Here is a 20863-nt window from a genome sequence, read left to right on the forward strand (position 1 = left end):
GGCATGTCGCATTTTGCGACAGGCCGCTCGGAGAATCACCGCTCGCCGTTTCTCACGGCGACCGCCGATTCTCCGGCCCGAATGGGCCGAGCGGCCTGCCGAACCCGACCAGTTCACTCCAGCGCCAACCACACCTGGTCGCTGCCGGCGTGAACAGCGCACGACCGGTAAGTGTGGGGCCTGTGGGGGGCGGAGGGAGGATTGAGCACCACGGGCGTGCTCAGCAGATGTCTGGCCCGCGATCGGTGCCCACCAATCGTCGGGCCGGCGTCTCTAAAAGACACACTCTTTTCCCTCCGCCGCCCCCCAAGATCAAGCCGCCATGTCTTGCGGGGCAGCAGAGGGGAAGACGGCAACCGCCGATGTGCGGGTTGGCGCCGGCCAACCTGCGCATGCGCGGCTGACGTCACTTCGGCGCCGCCGGCCGCGTCATTCCCGGCGCGCCGCTTTTACGCAAGCGTCAAGGCCGGGCGCTCGGGATTCAGGCGCCGCCGCTCCTCGTCCCCCGGGGGGGGGGCGGGGAATAGGGGGCGAGGTGCGGCCTCCGACGCCGGAGTGAAACACTCCGGGTTTCACTCCAGCATCGGCACTTAGTCTCCCTTTGGGAGAATCGCGCCCCCTGTGTCTGCGTGGGTCTCACCCCCACAACCCAAAGATGTGCAGATTAGGTGCATTAGCCACGCTAAATTGCTCCTTAATTGGAAAAAAATAATTGGGTCTTCTAAATTTATTTAAACAAAATAAATAAATTAGAGATAATCATTCACATTTTCCCTCCATGATTAATTTGCAGTAAATTCCTAAGAACAATGCATGGTGTCACAGTGGTTAGCTCTGCCTCCTCACAGCTGCAGGGACCCAGGTTCAATTCCAACCTTGAATGACTGTCTGTGTGGAGTCTGCGCTTTCTCCCCATATCTGCGTAGGTTTCCTCCGGGTGCTCTAGTTTCCTCCCACAGTTCAACGATAATAATAATTATCTTAATTAGTGTCACAAGTAAGCTTACATTAACACGGTAATGATGTTACTGTGAAGAACCCCTAGTCGCCACATTCCGGCGCCTGTTCGGGTACACTGAGGGAGAATTCAGAACGTCCAATTCACCTAACAAGCATGTCTTTCGGGACTTGTGGGGGGAAACCGGAGCACCCGGAGGAAATGCAGAAATGGGGAGAACGTGCAGACTCTGCACAGACAGTGACCCAAGCCAGGAATCAAACCAGGGTCCTGACGCTGTGAGGCAACAGTGCTAACCACTGTGCTACCATGCCGCCCCTGCAGATTAAGTAGATTGGCCATGCTAAATTGCCCCTTAGTGTCAAAAGGTTAAGCACGGTTACTGGGTTACAGGGATAGGGTGGAGGCGTGGGCTTAAGTCGGGTGCTCTTTCCAAGGGCTGGTGAAAACTCGATGGGCCGAATGGCTTCCTTTTGCACTGTCGGGATTCTATGATTGCTTAGTTTTTGGGTTTTGATAGTAACATGTCCATATCATATCTTTTTTTCAGATCGAAGACAAGCTCACTCATACAGAAACTAATTTACTCGAAATGACCGAGCGGTTAAGGAACCTCACGAATAGAATCAACAACCTTCCGAAACAAAATGATCTTAACTGGAGGAAGGCCACAGCGTTAGAAACCAGCGCTCTTGTTTCACGGAGCATGGGTGACGAGGCCGAGCAGGTAGGTAATCATTAAATTGAATCGATCACGGAAAAACATTTTAATGGGGTTTCAGTGTTATTTTAGTTCACATGTTATGTATTAGTTCAATAATAACTAAGTTAATAGGAACTTCTTACCTCCCAATTATGCTACTAAGGAGTGCACAGGATGAGCATCTGTTGTAAACTGGTAAATGTATTTTTCAAACAGCCTCTTCTTAGCTTTAATTTAATATTTCAACAATGTGGCTACATCCCAAATTATTTGTATATGAATTCTGAAAACTTTCTATTGCTTTTTGAAACGCATTTTGTTTAATGTCATCTGTACAAATGCATTATGTGATGCTTTCTGTCCTTCCTGGCCTTTCTTTGATGTGATGTAACTGATTTCATTTATAACAAAAAGTCTTAATGATCAACTATAAAATGGTTGCATTTCTTGTCGTGTACACATACAAGGTTTCAATTGACTCCAGGATAAGAACATAAGAAGCAGCAGCAGGAGTAGACCATTCATTCCTTTCAGCTTTCTCTGTGTGCTGATCTTCTGCCTCACTTTCCCACACTATCCACTGCCCAGTATTTCCTTTAATCCAAAAATCTATTGACCTCTATTTTGAATACACTCGACAACTGGGCAACTACAGCTATCTCAGGTAGAGAATTCCAAAGATTCACAACCCTCTAGCTTGCTGAACATCCCCTCAATGTACAATCACCTCAATTAAGGTAGGAGTCCTGTGAACATTTATTGGAGACAGGATAAGATAAATATAGCCTTCCTCAGGTAAAGAGGCCTGAACTGTGCACAGTACTCTGAGTGTGGTCTCACCAAAGCCCTACAATCCTACAGAGTTGCATTTGGCCTCTTTACTCTTATTGTCCAATGCCCAGACATTAAAGGCAAACATTTCTGATCAGCATAAAGTGGAAACAGTTGTTCTTGGGTAAATGCACAACAGTGATGTGGGGGTTGTTTAAGGAGCACTTGCTGCGAGTGCTGGATAGTTTTGTCCCACTGAGATGAGGAAGGAATGGTAAGGTGAAGGAGCCTTGGATGACAAGAGAAGTGGAGCTTCTAGTCAAGAGGAAGAAGGAAGCTTACATAAGGTTGAGGGAGCAAGGATCTGACACGGCTCTAGAGGGTTACAAAGTAGCCAGGAAGGAACTCAAAAATGGACTGAGAGCTAGAAGGGGGCAAGAAAAATTCCAGGCGGGAAGGATTAGGAAAAACGGCAAGGCGTTCTACACTTATGTGAGAAAGAAGAGGATGAACAGAGTGAGAGTAGGGCCGATCAGAGATAGTGGAGGGAACTTGTGCCTAGAGTCTGAGGAGATGGGGGAGGCCCTAAATGAATATTTTGCTTCAGTATTCACTAGAGAGAGGGACCTTGTTGCTCATGAGAACAGCATGAACCAGGTTAATAGACTCAAACAGGTTGATATTAAGAAGGAGGATGTGCTGGAAATTTTGAAAAGCATCAGGGTAGATAAGTCCCCTGGGCCTGACAGGATATACCCAAGGTTAGTACGGGAAGTGAGGGAGGAGATTGCTGCGCCATTGGAGATGATCTTTGTGTCCTCACTCTCCACTGGAGTAGTACTGGATGATTAGAGGGAGGCGAATGTTATTGCCCTGTTCAAGAAAGGGAATAGGGAAATCCCTGGGAATTACAGACCCATCAGTCTTATGTCTGTGGTGAGCAAAATATTGGAAAGGATTCTGAGAGATAGGATTTATGATTATTTAGAAAAACATAATTTGATTAAAGATAGTCAGCATGGCTTTGTGAGGGGCAGGTCATGCCTCACAAGCCTCATTGAATTCTTTGAGGATGTGACAAGACACATTGATGAAGGTCGGGCAGTGGATGTGGTGTTTATGGATTTCAGTAAAGCATTTGATAAGGTTCCCCATGGTAGGCTCATTCAGAGAGTTAGGGGGCATGGGGTACAGGGAAACTTGGCAGTCTGGATACAGAATTGGCTGGCCAAAAGAAGACAGCAAATGGTAGTGGATGGAAAGTATTCCGCCTGGAGGTCGTTGACCAGTGCTGTCCCGCAGGGATCTGTTCTGGGGCCTCTGCTCTTTGTGTTTTTTTACAAATGACTTGGATGAGGAAGTGGAAAGGTGGGTTAGTAAGTGTGCTGATGACACGAAGGTTGGGGGAGCTGTAGATAGTGTTGAGGGCTGTTGCAGGTTACAACAGGACATTGACAGGATGCAGAACTGGGCTGAGAAGTGGCAGATGGAGTTCAACCTAGATAAATGTGAAGTGATTCATTTTGGAAGGTCAAATTTGAATGCTGAATACAGGGTTAAACGCAGGATTCTTGGAAGTGTGGAGGAACAGAGGGATCTTGGGGTCCACGTACATAGATCCCTCAAAATTGCCACACAGGTTGATAGGGTTGTTAAGAAGGCATATGGTGTGTTGTCTTTCATTAACAGGGGGATTGAGTTTAAGAGCCGCGAGGTTTTGCTGCAGCTTTATAAAACCCTGATTCGACCACTTGGAATATTGTGTCCAGTTCTGGTCGCCTCATTATAGGAAGGATGTGGATGCTTTGGAGAGGGTACAGAGGAGATTTACCGGGATGCTGCCTGGACTGGAGGGCATGTCTTGTGAAGAAAGGTTGAGGGAGATAGAGCTTTTCTCACTGGAGTGAAGATGGAAGAGAGGTGACTTGATACAAGTGTGCAGGGTGATGAGGGGCGTGGATTGAGTGGATGGCCAGAGACTTTTCCCCAGGGCAGAAATGGCTGTCATGAGGGGACATCATTTTAAGGTAATTGGAGGAAGATTTGGGGGAGATGTCAGAATGATGGATGCGTGGAATGCACTGCCAGCGGAGGTGGTGGAGTCAGAGTCATTAGGGACATTTAAGGACTCTTGGACAGGCACATGGACAGCAGTAAATTGAAGGGGTGTAGGTTAGGTTGATCTTAGATTAAGATAAATGGTCAGCACATCATCGAGGGCCGAAGGGCCTGTACTGTGCTGTACTGTTCTCTGTTCTCTACCATTTGCTTTCCGAATTGCTTGCTGTTGCCTGCATGTTAACTCTCTGTAATTCATGTTCAAAGGTCGCCAAGTTGCTCTAAATATCAGCATTTCCCAGTCCCTCATCTTTTAAAAATATTCTGCTTTTTCCTGCCAAAACTTGGTACGTCTTTGCATTGTATTGCACTTAACCAATGGGCGCGATTCTCCCAGACAGGGAGAAATCGTAAGGCTGGCGTCAAAAACGGGCGCGTTTGACGCCAGCCTCCCCCTCCCCGACCGGGAACCGATTCTGGTCCCCGGTCGGGGCTAGCATGCCGTGGCCGTGAACTCCGGCATCGCGGGCTTAACGAATTTCGTTAAGCCCGCTTGCCAGAGTTTGCGACGGCTGACGCGTCACATGACATCAGCCGCGCATGCGCGGATTGGAAGACTCCAACCCGCGCATGCGCGGATGACGTCATCGGGCATTTGCGCGAAACCCGCGCATGCGCGGGCCGGGATGCCCCTCAGCCGCCCCGCGAATTGATATAGCGGGGTGGCGGAAGGACAAAGAGTGCGCGGGAATCGGACCCGATGCCCGTGATCGGTGCCCACCGATCGCGGGCCCATGGCACCCTTGGCACGGCCGTGGTACTGCCGTGCCAATCGGTGCCATGGTTGCCAAGATCCGAACTTCACGGCCGTTTTTACGAACGGCCAGACCAGGTGTGTTTGCCGTTCGTCAAAACGGCCGTAAAGGGCTTGGACTTCAGCCCATCGGCCAGCTGAGAATCGCTGCTCGCCGTAAAAAAACGGCGGCAGCGATTCGTGTCGGGAGTCAGGCGTGGGGGGGGGGGGGGGAGAATTGCGGGAGGGCGTCAGACTAGCGTGGCCATAAAAATTTACGACCCCCGCTATTCTCCGCACCGTCGTGAGTGCGGAGAATTGCGCCCAACGTCTTTTAAAAAGCATTTAGACAGTTATTGAGGGTAAGATGGGTATAGAGGGATATGAGCCAAATGGGGACAATTGGGGTCAGCTTAGTGATAAAAACTGGGCGGCTTGGACAAGTTGAGATTGTTTCCATACTGTAAACCTCTATGACTCTATATCCCATTGCAGCCTCTGTGCATCCTCCCCACAGCTTGTCTAGCTGCAACTAGCTTTATATCCTCAGCAAATGTGAATCTCAATTATGCTCAGTGGATCTATTATACTCAGCTGGGATTTATGAGGCAAGATTTAAACGCATTCAAAACACTTCAATTGCACAGAGTTAAAATTGGTGCTCATATGAACTGTACTGAAATATCATTTTAAATAGTTTCAAAGGTACATTTAATTTCTGAAAGTGTGTAGAAATCTAGGGGTGCGATTCTCCGCAAATGCGGAGAGTTGTAAAGGCTGCCGTGAAACTGGCCGTGTTTCATGGCAGCCTCCGCGCCCCCTCCCGGGACCCGATTCTCCCCCCGGTCAGGGCTAGCAGCACGGCCCTGTGAAGAACGGCATCGCGGGCTTAGCGACCGTCACTATGCCCGCACGCCAAGCGTCACGGCGGCTGACGCGCACGATGACGTCAGCCGCGCATGCGCGGGTTGGACGGCTCCAACCCGCGCATGTGCGGATGACGTCATCACGCATATGCGTCAAACCCGCGCATGCGCGGGCTGCCATGCCCCTCAGCCACCCCGCGGTGAGATACTGCGGGGCGGCGGAGGAACAAAGAGTGCGCGGGTATCGGACCCGCTGCCCGCGATCATGCCCACCGATTGCGGGCCCATACCACCCTTGGCACGGCCGTGGTGCGGCCATGCCAATTGGTGCCATGGTTGTCGGGAATGGCACTTTGCGGCCGTTTTCACGAACGGTGAGAGCAGGTGTGTTTGCGTTCATGAAAACGGCCGTAAAGGCCTGGGAACTCGGCACATCGGCCAGGGGAGAATCGCTGTTTGCCGTAAAAAACCGTGTCGTGGGGCGGCCGTGGGGGGGGGGGGGGGAGAATAGCGGGAGGTCGGGAAAAATGTCGGGAAGGCCCTCCCGCTATTCTCCGACCCGTCGTGGACAGCGGAGAATCGCGCCCTATGGTGGGATGTTTCATCTAGATATAGCACTTGGGGAGAATGGGATAAAAGGTTATGGGGAGAAAGCAGGATTATGCTATTGAGTTGGATGATCAACCGTGATCGTGATGAATGGCAGAGCAGGCTCGAAGGGCCAAAAGGCCTCCTCCTGCTCCTATCTTCTATGTATCTATATATCCCTGCCCGCCAAAGGAATTGTAACGGGCGGGATGGAAAATGTAACGGACCAGCAAAATATGCGTTGACTTTGAGGGGCCACAGGACTGAAAAATCCCACCCCTCTTTATTCCAAGAATGATTAACTCCATGAAAACTACAAAACTGAATATCAAATGATTTGATGCCTATCAATTTTTGCTTCATGAGGTTATTTTTTAAAGCTTTACAACCTTTCAGAAACTACAATATAGAGGGAAAAGCAATTGCCCAGTTGGATTGATGGACCCCCATATGGAATATATGTCAATATGTTTGTAAAGTTCAAGGGGGAATAGCTTGAATTAATTTTTTTCTTCTTGTTCAGAATCTGAAACAACTTTTTTCATTGTACGAAAAACTGCAAAATAATGTTCCGGAATCACTCCCAAAAGACCTGATTGATCGGGTAAATCACGTTAGATTCGAGGCTGATCATTACTTTAAAGAGGTTCAACAGAGGGTGCAGGAAATTGGAAGTAAGTTATTGGAAATTATTTACTTTGAAGTCAAATCTATTTTGTGTAAAGACCAGTTTGTAATGTTGTAGAATTATGGACAAATGTTTTTGATGTTGCTGATCATTCAATTCCAATTTAGAAAGAAACAGCTCATTAGGAACATCAAAAATGGCAGGGGAGGTCCACAAGTGTTCCACACAAACATCATGGTACAAAATATCGTAGTGAAGTTCCATTTCTTGGATGTGAGTTTGGAGGTGGAAGGGACATTTGATCAGCGGGAAGATGCAGGGTGGGTATTCTGCCACATCTACACCTCCACCTGATTAGGCCCAGAGTGGGAATATTCAAGGATGGCCATGGCTCTCGGACACTAAATAAGGCTTTTAGGTGGGCAATTGGCCCTATCCTGCCACCATCAGTATTCAACCAACGGTAGGCAAGGGAGTCACAATTTGGGGACACTGAGAAGCAAACCCTGTTGGCTTTGCTTGCAGCCTCCCAGAGTGCGGTACATGGACACCCTGTGCCCAATAAAAGGACCTCACATGAGGAACAGGAAGGCCACTGAGAGCCACACCCCTATCCTTTATTCTGCCACCTCAGCTAGCACACCTCTTCCTTTCTTCTGCTTCCCCCAGCCCAGCTCTGCAGCTTATCTATGTCCCTCTGTAACCTGCAACATCCTTCCACACTGCCTACAACTCCACCGACTTTAGTGTCGTCTGCAAATTTACTCACCCAACCTTCTGTGCCCTCCTCTAGGTCATTTATAAAAATGACAAACAGCAACGGCCCCAGAACAGATCCTTGTGGTACGCCACTCGTAACTGAACTCCATTCTGAACATTTGCCATCAACCACCACCCTCTGTCTTCTTTCAACTAGCCAATTTCTGATCCACATCTCTAAATCACCCTCAATCCCCAGCCTCTCTATTTTCTGCAATAGACGACCGTGGGGAACCTTATCAAATGCTTTACTGAAATCCATATACACCACATCAACTGCTCTACCCTCGTCTACCTGTTCAGTCACCTTCTCAAAGAACTCAATAAGGTTTGTGAGGCATGACCTACCTTTCACAAAACCATGCTGACTATCCCTAATCATATTATTCCTATCTAGATGATTATAAATCGTATCTCTTATAATCCTCTCCAAGACTTTGCCCACAACAGACGTGAGGCTCACCGGCCTATAGTTACCGGGGTTATCTCTAGTCCCCTTCTTGAACAAAGGGACCACATTTGCTATCCTCCAGTCCTCTGGCACTATTCCTGTAGCCAATGATGACATAAAAATCAAAGCCAAAGGCTCAGCAATCTCTTCCCTGGCTTCCCAGAGAATCCTAGGATAAATCCCATCAGGTCCCGGGGACTTATCTATTTTCACCTTGTCCAGAATTGCCAACACTTCTTCCCTATGCACCTCAATGCCATCTATTCTAATAGCCTGGGTCTCAGCATTCTCCTCCACAACATTATCTTTTTCCTGAGTGAATACTGACGAAAAGTATTCATTTAGTATCTCGCTTATCTCCTCAGCCTCCACACACAACTTCAGTAAGGCCTTTGACAAGGTCCCTCATGGCAGACTGGTACAAAAGGTGAAGTCACACGGGATCAGGGATGAGCTGGCAAGATGCATACAGAACTTGCTAGGTCATAGAAGGCAGTGTAGCAATGGAAGGGTGCTTTTCTGTTTGGAGGGCTGTGACTACTGGTGTTCCACAGGGATCAGTGCTGGGACCTTTGCTGTTCATGGTATATATAAATGATTTGGAGGAAAATGTAACTGTTCTGATTAGTAAGTTTGCGGATGACACAAAGGTTGGTGGAATTGCGGATAGCGATGAGGACTGTCAGAGGATACAGAACAAAGAACAAAGAACAAAGAAAATTACAGCACAGGAACAGGCCCTTCGGCCCTCCCAGCCTGCGCCGATCCAGATCCTTTATCTAAACCTGTCTCCTTTTTCCAAGGTCTACTTCCCTCTGTTCCCGCCCATTCATGTACCTGTCTAGACGCTTCTTAAATGATGCTATTGTGCCCGCCTCTACCACCTCCGCTGGTAAAGCGTTCCAGGCACCCACCACCCTCTGCGTAAAAAACTTTCCACGCACATCTCCCTTAAACCTTCCCCCTCTCACTTTGAAATAGTGACCCCTTGTAACTGACACCCCCACTCTTGGGAAAAGCTTGTTGCTATCCACCCTGTCCATACCTCTCATAATTTTGTAGACCTCAATCAGGTCCCCCTGAAGGATTTAGATCGCTTGGAGACTTGGGCGGTGAAATGGCAGACGGGGTTTAATCCGGACAAATGTGAGGTAATGCATTTTGGGAGGTCTAAATCAGGTAGGGAATATACAGTGAATGGCAGAAGCCTCAAGAGTATTGATAGCCAGAGAGATCTAGGTGTACAGGTCCACAGGTCACCGAAAGGGGCAACATAGGTGGAGAAGGTAGTCAAGAAGGCATATGGCATGCTTGCCTTCATTGGCTGGGGCATTGAGTATAAAAATTGGCAAGTCATGTTGCAGCTGTATAGAACCTTTGTTAGGCCACACTTGGAATATAGTGTTCAATTCAGGTCGCCACACTACCAGAAGGATGTGGAGGCTTTAGAGAGGGTGCAGAAGAGATTTACCAGGATGTTGCCTGGTATGGAGGGCATTAGCTATGAGGAGAGGTTGAATAAACTTGGTTTGTTCTCACTGGAACGAAGGTGGTTGAGGGGCGACTTGATGGAGGTCTACAAAATTATGAGGGGCACAGACAGAGTGGATAGTCAGAGGCTTTTTCCCAGGGTAGAGGGGTCAGTTATGGGGGGAATAGGTTTAAGGTGTGAGGGGCAAGGTTTAGAGGAGATGTACGAGGCAAATCTTTTACACAGAGGGTAGTGGGTGCCTGGAACTCGCTGCGGGAGGAGGTGGTGGAAGCAGGGACGATAGTGACGTTTAAGGGGCATTTTTACAAATACGTGAATAGGATGGGAATAGAGGGATACGGACCCCGGGAGTGTAGAAGATATTAGTTTAGACGGGCAGCCTGGTCGGCACGGGCTTGAAGGGCCAAAGGGCCTGTTACTGTGCTATACTTTTCTATGTTCTTTGATGGCATTGTATATCTATCAAACCCTGATTTTCTGGCAGCTGGGAGTGTGATGGTGTGTGGGGGGGGGGGGGGGGGGGGGCGGTTTGGGATTTCTTGCCCAGGGGTACATCTCAGAAAAAGCCTGACGCTGGGCACTTATGTGGCTGATAGGCATGGATGCATTGTGAGAATCCTACCAGTTTACCCAACAGCGGGCAAGATTTTCATTGCCAAGCTTGAATTCAATCCCATTGGTTAGAGATTTGGAATAAGCTTTGGAAAGAAGCAGAGAGTCAAAGTATTTGAAATTTGACACAGATCTATTAGGCCTGATCCACGGCCATTCTGCGCTCCATTCAAGCTTCCAGTTGGAGTTAAGGTGGCAAAATGCTGAAGCCACTGGATAAGTTATCCAGAGGCAGTGGCTACTGGTCCGGGGACTGATGTTTAAGTCCCATCACAGCAGCTGGTGGAATCTGTGAAGTGTGAAGCAACTGGAGCAGCGGGGCTGGGACCTGGGGACAGGGCAACCGGAGCAGCAGGGCTGGGACCCGGGGACAGGGCAACCGGAGCAGCAGGGCTGGGACCCGGGGACAGGGCAACCGGAGCAGCGGGGCTGGGACCCGGGGACAGGGCAACCGGAGCAGCGGGGCTGGGACCTGGGGACAGGGCAACCGGAGCAGCGGGGCTGGGACCCGGGGACAGGGCAACCGGAGCAGCGGGGCTGGGACCCGGGGACAGGGCAACCGGAGCAGCAGGGCTGGGACCCGGGGACAGGGCAACCGGAGCAGCGGGGCTGGGACCTGGGGACAGGGCAACCGGAGCAGCGGGGCTGGGACCCGGGGACAGGGCAACCGGAGCAGCGGGGCTGGGTTCAGGGGACAGGGCAACTGGAGCAGCGGGGCTGGGACCCGGGGACAGGGCAACTGGAGCAGCGGGGCTGGGACCTGGGGACAGGGCAACCGGAGCAGCAGGGCTGGGACCCGGGGACAGGGCAACCGGAGCAGCAGGGCTGGGACCCGGGGACAGGGCAACCGGAGCAGCGGGGCTGGGACCCGGGGACAGGGCAACCGGAGCAGCAGGGCTGGGACCCGGGGACAGGGCAACCGGAGCAGCAGGGCTGGGACCCGGGGACAGGGCAACCGGAGCAGCGGGGCTGGGTTCAGGGGACAGGGCAACCGGAGCAGCGGGGCTGGGACCCGGGGACAGGGCAACTGGAGCAGAGGGGCTGGGTCAGGAGCACGAGGCAGTTGGAGCGGGGCGGCTGGATCAGGAGCACGGGGCAGTCGGAGCGGGGGGTCTGGGTCTGGAGCACGGGGCAGTCGGAGCGGAGGTTCAGGGGCCGGAGCTCGGGGACAGTCGGAGCGGGGGGGCTGGGTCCGGAGCACGGGGCAGTCGGAGCGGGGGGGCTGGGTCTGGAGCACGGGGCAGTCGGAGTGGGGGGGCTGGGTCGGGAGCACGGGGCAGTCGGAGCGGGGGGGCTGGGTCCGGAGCACGAGGCAGCCGGAGCGGGGGGGCTGGGTCCGGAGCACGGGGACAGTCGGAGCGGGGGGGCTGGGACCGGAGCACGAGGCAGTCGGACCGGGGGGGCTGGATCGCGAGCACGGGGCAGTCGGAGCGGAGGGTCAGGGGCCGGAGCACGGGGCAGTCGGAGCGGGTGGGCTGGGACCGGAGCAAGAGGCAGTCGGATCGGGGGGGCTGGATCGCGAGCACGGGGCAGTCGGAGCGGGGGGGCTGGGTCCAGAGCACGGGGCAGTCGGAGCGGGGGGGCTGGGTCCAGAGCACGGGGCAGTCGGAGCGGGGGGGCTGGATTGCGAGCACGGGACAGTCAGAGCGCGTGGGCTGGGTCCAGAGCACGGGGCAGTCGGAGCGGGGGGGCTGGGACCGGAGCAAGAGGCAGTCGGATCGGGGGGGCTGGATCGCGAGCACGGGGCAGTCGGAGCGGGGGGCTGGGTCGGGAGCACGGGGCAGTCGGAGCGGGGGGCTGGGTCGGGAGCACGGGGCAGTCGGAGCGGGGGGGCTGGGTCCAGAGCACAGGGCAGTCGGAGCGGGGGGCTGGGTCGGGAGCACGGGGCAGTCGGAGCGGGGGGGCTGGGTCCAGAGCACGGGGCAGTCGGAGCGGGGGGGCTGGGTCCAGAGCACGGGGCAGTCGGAGCGGGGGGCTGGGTCCAGAGCACGGGGTAGTCGGAGCGGGGGGGCTGGATTGCGAGCACGGGGCAGTCAGAGCACGGGGGTTGGGTCCAGAGCACGGGGTAGTCGGAGCGGGGGGCTGGGTCGGGAGCACGGGGCAGTCGGAGCGGAGGGTCAGGGGCCGGAGCACGGGGCAGTCGGAGCAGGGGGGGCTGGATAGGGAGCACGGGGCAGTCGGAGCGGGGGGGCTGGGTCGCGAGCACGGGGCAGTCGGAGCGGGGGGGCTGGGTCCGGAGCACGGGGCAGTCGGAGCGGGGGGGCTGGGTCTGGAGCACGGGGCAGTCGGAGTGGGGGGGCTGGGTCGGGAGCACGGGGCAGTCGGAGCGGGGGGGCTGGGTCCGGAGCATGAGGCAGCCGGAGCGGGGGGGCTGGATCGCGAGCACGGGGCAGTCGGAGCGGAGGGTCAGGGGCCGGAGCACGGGGCAGTCGGAGCGGGTGGGCTGGGACCGGAGCACGGGGCAGTCGGAGCGGGGGGGCTGGATTGCGAGCACGGGGCAGTCAGAGCGCGTGGGCTGGGTCCAGAGCACGGGGCAGTCGGAGCGGGGGGGCTGGATTGCGAGCACGGGGCAGTCAGAGCGCGTGGGCTGGGTCCAGAGCACGGGGCAGTCGGAGCGGGGGGGCTGGGTCGGGAGCACGGGGCAGTCGGAGCGGGGGGCTGGGTCGGGAGCACGGGGCAGTCGGAGCGGGGGGGCTGGGTCCAGAGCACGGGGCAGTCGGAGCGGGGGGGCTGGGTCCAGAGCACGGGGTAGTCGGAGCGGGGGGGCTGGATTGCGAGCACGGGGCAGTCAGAGCACGGGGGTTGGGTCCAGAGCACGGGGCAGTCGGAGCGGGGGGCTGGGTCGGGAGCACGGGGCAGTCGGAGCGGAGGGTCAGGGGCCGGAGCACGGGGTAGTCGGAGCGGGGGGGTTGGGTCCAGAGCACGGGGTAGTCGGAGCGGGGGGCTGGGTCGGGAGCACGGGGCAGTCGGAGCGGGGGGCTGGGTCGGGAGCACGGGGCAGTCGGAGCGGGGGGGCTGGGTCCAGAGCACGGGGCAGTCGGAGCGGGGGGGCTGGGTCCAGAGCACGGGGCAGTCGGAGCGGGGGGCTGGGTCGGGAGCACGGGGCAGTCGGAGCGGGGGGGCTGGGTCCAGAGCACGGGGCAGTCGGAGCGGGGGGGCTGGGTCCAGAGCACGGGGTAGTCGGAGCGGGGGGGGCTGGATTGCGAGCACGGGGCAGTCAGAGCACGGGGGTTGGGTCCAGAGCACGGGGCAGTCGGAGCGGGGGGCTGGGTCGGGAGCACGGGGCAGTCGGAGCGGAGGGTCAGGGGCCGGAGCACGGGGCAGTCGGAGCAGGGGGGGGCTGGATAGGGAGCACGGGGCAGTCGGATCGGGGGGGCTGGGTCGGGAGCACGGGGCAGTCGGATCGGGGGGACTGGATCGGGAGCAGTCGGAGCGGGGGGCGTGGCTGGGTCCGGAGCACGGGGCAGTCGGAGCGGGGGGGCTGGATCGGGAGCAGTCGGAGCGGGGGGGCTGGGTCCGGAGCAAGGGGCAGTCGGAGCGGAGGGTCAGGGGCCGGAGCACGGGGCAGTCGGAGCAGGGGGGGGCTGGATAGGGAGCACGGGGCAGTCGGAGCGGGGGGGCTGGGTCCGGAGCACGGGGCAGTCGGAGCGGGGGGGCTGGATCGGGAGCACGGGATAGTCGGAGCGGGGGGGGGCTGGGTCCGGAGCACGGGGCAGTCGGAGCGGGGGGGCTGGATCGGGAGCAGTCGGAGCGGGGGGGGGCTGGATAGGGAGCACGGGACAGTCGGAGTGGGGGGGGGCTGGGTCCGTAGCACGGGGCAATCGGAGAGGGGGGGTCTGGGGCTGGAGCACGGGGACAGTCGGAGCGGGGGGGGCTGGATAGGGAGCACGGGACAGTCGGGAGTGGGGGGGGGCTGGGTCCGTAGCACGGGGCAATCGGAGAGGTGGGGTCTGGGGCTGGAGCACGGGGACAGTCGGAGCGGGGGGGCTGGGTCAGGAGCACGGGGCAGTCGGAGCGGGGGAGCTGGGTCGGGAGCACGGGGCAGTCGGAGCGGGGGGGGCTGGGTCCGGAGCACGGGGCAGTCGGAGCGGGGGGGGCTGGGTCCGGAGCACGGGGCAGTCGGAGCGGGGGGGGGCTGGGTCCGGAGCACGGGGCAGTCGGAGCGGGGGGGGGGCTGGGTCCGGAGCACGGGGCAGTCGGAGTGGGGGGGGCTGGGTCCGGAGCACGGGGCAGTCGGAGCGGGGGGGGGCTGGGTCCGGAGCACGGGGCAGTCGGAGTGGGGGGGGCTGGGTCCGGAGCACGGGGCAGTTGGAGCGGGGGGGGCTGGGTCCGGAGCACGGGGCAGTCGGAGTGGGGGGGGGGGCTGGATTGGGAGCACGAGATAGTCAGAGCAGGGGGGCTGGATTGGGAGCACGGGGCAATCGGAGCGGGGGGTCTGGATAGGGAGCACGGGATAGTCGGAGCGGGGGGGGCTGGGGCAGGAGCACGGGGCAGTCGGACCGGGGGGGGCTGGGTCGGGAGCACGGGGACAGTCGGAGTGGGGGGGGGGGCTGGGTCCGGAGCACGGGGCAGTCGGAGCGGGGGGGCTGGGACCGGAGCACGGGACAGTCGGAGTGGGGGAGCTGGGTCGGGAGCACGGGGCAGTCGGAGCGGGGGGGCTGGACCGAAGCACGGGGCAGTCGGAGCGTGGGGGGCTGGGTCCGGAGCACGAGGCAGTCGGAGTGGGGGGGGGGCTGGATTGGGAGCACGAGATAGTCAGAGCGGGGGGGGCTGGATTGGGAGCACGGGATAGTCGGAGCGGGGGGGGGCTGGGTCCGGAGCACGGGGCAGTCGGAGCGGGGGGGCTGGGTCCGGAGCACGGGGCAGTCGGAGCGGGGGGGGCTGGATAGGAGCACGGGGCAGTCGGAGCGGGGGGGTGGGCTGGGTCCGGAGCACGGGGCAGTCGGAGCGGGGGGGTGGGCTGGGTCCGGAGCACGGGGCAGTCCGAGGGGGGGGGGGGGGGCTGGGTCCGGAGCACGGGGCAGTTGGAGCGGGGGGGCTGGGTCCGGAGAACGGGGCAGTCGGAGCGGGGGGGGGGGGGCTGGGTCCGGAGCACGGGGCAGTCGGAGCAGGGGGGGCTGGGTCCGGAGCACGGGGCAGTCGGAACGGGGGGGCTAGATCGCGAGCATGGGGCAGTCGGAACGGGGGGGTGGATCGTGGGCACGGGGCAGTCGGAGCGGGGGGGCTAGATCGCGAGCACGGGGCAGTCGGAACGGGGGGGCTAGATCGCGAGCATGGGGCAGTCGGAACGGGGGGGTGGATCGTGGGCACGGGGCAGTCGGAGCGGGGGGGTGGATCGCGAGCACGGGACAGTCGGAGCGGGGGGGGCTGGATCGCGAGCACGGGGCAGTCGGAGCGGGGGGGGGCTGGATCGCGAGCACGGGGCAGTCGGAGCGGGGGGGGGCTGGATCCGGAGCACGCGGCAGTCGGAGCGGGGGGGGGCTGGGTCCGGAGCACGGGGCAGTCGGAGCGGGGGGGTGGGCTGGGTCTGGAGTACGGGACAGTCGGAGCGGGGGGGGGGGCTGGGTCCGGAGCACGGGGCAGTCGGAGCGGGGCGGCTGGATAGGGAGCACGGGGCAGTCGGAGCGGGGGGGTGGGCTGGGTCTGGAGTACGGGACAGTCGGAGCGGGGGGGGGGCTGGGTCCGGAGCACGGGGCAGTCGGAGCGGGGGGGGGGCTGGGTCCGGAGCACGGGGCAGTCGGTGCGGGGGGGGTGGGCTGGGTCTGGAGTACGGGACAGTCGGAGCGGGGGGGTGGGCTGGGTCTGGAGTACGGGACAGTCGGAGCGGGGGGGGGGGCTGGGTCCGGAGCACGGGGCAGTCGGTGCGGGGGGGCTGGGTCCGGAGCACGGGGCAGTCGGAGCGGGGGGGGGGCTGGGTCCGGAGCACGGGGCAGTCAGAGCGGGGGGGGGCTGGGTCCGGAGCACGGGGCAGTCAGAGCGGGGGGGTGGATCGCGGGCACGGGACAGTCGGAGCGGGGGGGGGGGGCTGGATTGCGGGCACGGGACAGTCGGAGCGGGGGGGGCTGGATCCGGAGCACGCGGCAGTCGGAGCGGGGGGGCTGCGACCGGAGCACGGGGCAGTCGGAGCGGGGGGGCTGGATCGCGAGAACGGGGCAGTCGGAGCGGGGGGGCTGCGCCCGGAGCACGGGGCAGTCGGAGCGGGGGGGCTGCGCCCGGAGCATGGGGCAGTCGGAGCGGGGGGGCTGGGGCAGGAGCACGGGGCAGTCGGACCGGGGGGGGCTGGGACCGGAGCACGGGGCAGTCGGAGTGGGGGGGGGGGGCTGGGTCCGGAGCACGGGGCAGTCGGTGCGGGGGGGCTGGGTCCGGAGCACGGGGCAGTCGGACCGGGGGGGGCTGGGGCCGGAGCACGGGGCAGTCGGAGCGGGGGGGTTGGGTCCGGAGCACGGGGCAGTCGGTGCGGGGGGGCTGGGACCGGAGCACGGGACAGTCGGAGCGGGGGGGCTGGGACCGGAGCACGGGACAGTCGGAGTGGGGGAGCTGGGTCGGGAGCACGGGGCAGTCGGTGCGGGGGGGCTGGGACCGGAGCACGGGACAGTCGGAGTGGGGGAGCTGGGTCGGGAGCACGGGGCAGTCGGAGCAGGGGGGCTGGGCCGAAGCACGGGGCAGTCGGAGCGTTGGGGGCTGGATTGGGAGCACGAGATAGTCAGAGCGGGGGGGCTGGATTGGGAGCACGGGATAGTCGGAGCGGGGGGTGGGCTGGGTCTGGAGTACGGGACAGTCGGAGCGGGGGGGGCTGGGTCCGGAGCACGGGGCAGTCGGAGCGGGGGGGGCTGGGTCCGGAGCACGGGGCAGTCGGAGCGGGGGGGGGGCCAGATCGCGAGCACGGGGCAGTCGGAACGGGGGGGCTAGATCGCGAGCATGGGGCAGTCGGAACGGAGGGGTGGATCGCGAGCATGGGGCAGTCGGAGCGGGGGGGCTGGATAGGGAGCACGGGGCAGTCGGAGCGGGGGGGGCTGGGTCCGGAGCACGGGGCAGTCGGAGCGGGGGGGGGGGGGGCTGGGTCCGGAGCACGGGGCAGTCCGAGCGGGGGGGGCTGGGTCCGGAGCACGGGGCAGTCGGAGCGGGGGGGGCTGGGTCCGGAGCACGGGGCAGTCGGAACGGGGGGGCTAGATCGCGAGCACGGGGCAGTCGGAACGGAGGGGTGGATCGTGGGCACGGGGCAGTCGGAGCGGGGGGGTGGATCGCGAGCACGGGACAGTCGGAGCGGGGGGGGGCTGGATCGCGAGCACGGGGCAGTCGGAGCGGGGGGGCTGGATCGCGAGCACGGGGCAGTCGGAGCGGGGGGGGCTGGATCGCGAGCACGGGGCAGTCGGAGCGGGGGGGGGCTGGATCGCGAGCACGGGGCAGTCGGAGCAGAGGGGCTGGATCCGGAGCACGCGGCAGTCGGAGCGGGGGGGCTGCGCCCGGAGCACGGGGCAGTCGGAGCGGGGGGGCTGGATCGCGAGCACGGGGCAGTCGGAGCGGGGCGGCTGGATAGGGAGCACGGGGCAGTCGGAGCGGGGGGGGGGCTGGGTCCGGAGCACGGGGCAGTCGGAGCGGGGGGGGCTGGGTCCGGAGCACGGGGCAGTCGGAGCGGGGGGGGTGGGCTGGGTCTGGAGTACGGGACAGTCGGAGCGGGGGGGGGGGGGCTGGGTCCTGAGCACGGGGAAGTCGGAGCGGGGGGGGGGCTGGGTCCGGAGCACGGGGCAGTCGGTGCGGGGGGGCTGGGTCCGGAGCACGGGGCAGTCGGAGCGGGGGGGGGGGGCTGGATCAGGAGCACGAGGCAGTCGGAGCGGGGGGGGGCTGGGTCCGGAGCACGGGGCAGTCGGTGCGGGGGGGCTGGGTCCGGAGCACGGGGCAGTTGGAGCGGGGGGGCTGGGTCCGGAGCACGGGGCAGTCGGTGCGGGGGGGCTGGGTCCGGAGCACGGGGCAGTTGGAGCGGGGGGGCTGGGTCCGGAGCACGGGGCAGTCGGAGCGGGGGGGCTAGATCGCGAGCACGGGGCAGTCGGAGCGGGGGGGGTGGATCGCGGGCACGGGGCAGTCGGAGCGGGGGGGTGGATCGCGAGCACGGGACAGCCGGAACGGGGGGGGCTGGATCGCGAGCACGGGGCAGTCGGAGCGGGGGGGGGCTAGATCGCGAGCACGGGGCAGCCGGAGCGGGGGGGCTGGGTCCGGAGCACGGGGCAGTCGGAGCGGGGGGGCTAGATCGCGAGCACGGGGCAGTCGGAGCGGGGGGGTGGATCGCGGGCACGGGGCAGTCGGAGCGGGGGGGTGGATCGCGAGCACGGGACAGCCGGAACGGGGGGGGCTGGATCGCGAGCACGGGGCAGTCGGAGCGGGGGGGGGCTGGATCGCGAGCACGGGGCAGTCGGAGCAGCGAGGCTGGGTCCGGAGCACGCGGCAGTCGGAGCGGGGGGGCTGCGCCCGGAGCACGGGGCAGTCGGAGCGGGGGGGCTGGATCGCGAGCACGGGGCAGTCGGAGCGGGGGGGCTGCGCCCGGAGCACGGGGCAGTCGGAGCGGGGGGGCTGCGCCCGGAGCAGGGGGCAGTCGGAGCGGGGGGGCTGGATCGCGAGCACGGAGCAGTCGGAGCAGCTTGAGTCACTGTGTGGAGTCTGCATGTTCTTCCCGTATCTGTGTGGGTTTCCTCTGGATGCTCCAGTTTCCTCCCATAGTCCAGTGATGTGCAGGTTAGGTCGAATGACCATGCTAAATTGCCCTTTAGGTTGTAATAATTATTTTTATTAGTGTCACAAGTAAACTTACATTAACATTGCAATGAAGTTACTGTCAAAAGCCCTCATAGCCACACTCTGGCACCTGTTCGGGTACACTGTGGAAGAATTCAGAATTTCCAATTCATCTAACAGCACGTCTTTCAGGACTTGTGGGAGGAATCCCGAGCACCCGGCGGAAACTCACGCAGACACGGGGAGAACGTGCAGACTCCGCACAGACAGTCACCCAAACCGGGAATCGAACCTGTGTCCCTGGCACTGTGAAGCAGCAGTGCTAACCACTGTGCTACCATGCAAATATGTAAATTAAACTTCTATTTTAGTAAACATTCCCTTTCGGTGAATTTTGGTACCACCACATTTTCAGCTACAGCTGAAAATTAGAATAGAGCGGCAGATTGGGCCGAGAACAGGTGGTCTTTCGAAAGGTGGGTGCCGACTCGATGGGCTGAATGTCCTCCTTCTGTACTGTAGGGATTCTATGATTTTCTGATTTTATGAATACCTGATGGATTGAACCCAAAATATAACCCTGACATTTTACCTGTTTTTATTTTAGAAATTGAACAAGACCTTGCAAAGGGAAATAAGCAACTGGAGATGAAATTTGCTCAACTGGATAATTATCAGGATCAAGTCACTAAGATCAAGGAATACATTGAATCACAAGCACAATACTATGATCAATGCGCACCATAACTATTCATGGGCATTGTGTGAGATTTAGAAAAGTTACTTCCTTGATGGCCACCATTATGTTTGAATATTATTGGGCCATTAAATATGAGATTCAAGAGGAATGAGAGATTCAGCCCCACTTGGAAACAATTTTGTCCTCAAATATGAATAAGAAATACCCTGATAAACATTTTTACTCTCACTTGCACATTTCCACCTTTTCATGCTAATGAATAAAATTTTAGTGACCAAAAAAAACTTATGTGTACCATGCTGCAAAATAAGAATCTTTATTTTCCAATGTTAGATATTTCATAAATTGTCTAAAACACAATGTTTTATTGAGTTGTTGTAATTCAATAAATGATAACTTATCACAAGTCTTTGGTATACAATCTGGGACTCAGAATTATTTGCAAAAATCACTAAAATTGACGAATGAAACTTTATAATCCAGTATAGTTCTATACACAATGATGGTTTATTTGAGGAACTGGGGCAGTTGTCGTTCACCGTCCCCCCCCCCCTCCGGCCCACTGCTGCAATTTGCATCGAACCCCCAGCTCTGTTCCCTCCCCCAGCTGGTCTTCACAGGTGACTGGCTGCCTGCTACAGCTGAAAAGCGAGGCTGATTTGTGTTCTTATGATTCTTAATAATGAGGAGGAACTGATAAACCTGAACTTACTCTCATTGGGGAGAAGAAAATTAATGGGTGACATAATCGATACCA

The 20863-nt window shown here is 59.2% G+C and overlaps 1 protein-coding gene across 1 annotated transcript in view; it reads left to right on the top strand.

Moving 5' to 3' along the window:
• The window catches only part of LOC119978746 (laminin subunit beta-3-like), a 113918-nt gene extending 93391 nt beyond the window's left edge, over nucleotides 1-20527 (top strand). Inside the window, exons 20-22 of the mRNA XM_038820587.1 lie at nucleotides 1509-1685; nucleotides 7261-7411; nucleotides 20014-20527. Of these exons, the coding sequence (XP_038676515.1) occupies nucleotides 1509-1685; nucleotides 7261-7411; nucleotides 20014-20153 (468 nt within the window). The 3' untranslated portion in view covers nucleotides 20154-20527. The remainder of the gene's footprint in view (nucleotides 1-1508; nucleotides 1686-7260; nucleotides 7412-20013) is intronic.
• Nucleotides 20528-20863: the final 336 nt, after the last annotated feature.

Source organism: Scyliorhinus canicula, chromosome 15 (assembly GCF_902713615.1).
Source record: "Scyliorhinus canicula chromosome 15, sScyCan1.1, whole genome shotgun sequence".
Taxonomy (NCBI): Eukaryota; Metazoa; Chordata; class Chondrichthyes; order Carcharhiniformes; family Scyliorhinidae; genus Scyliorhinus; species Scyliorhinus canicula.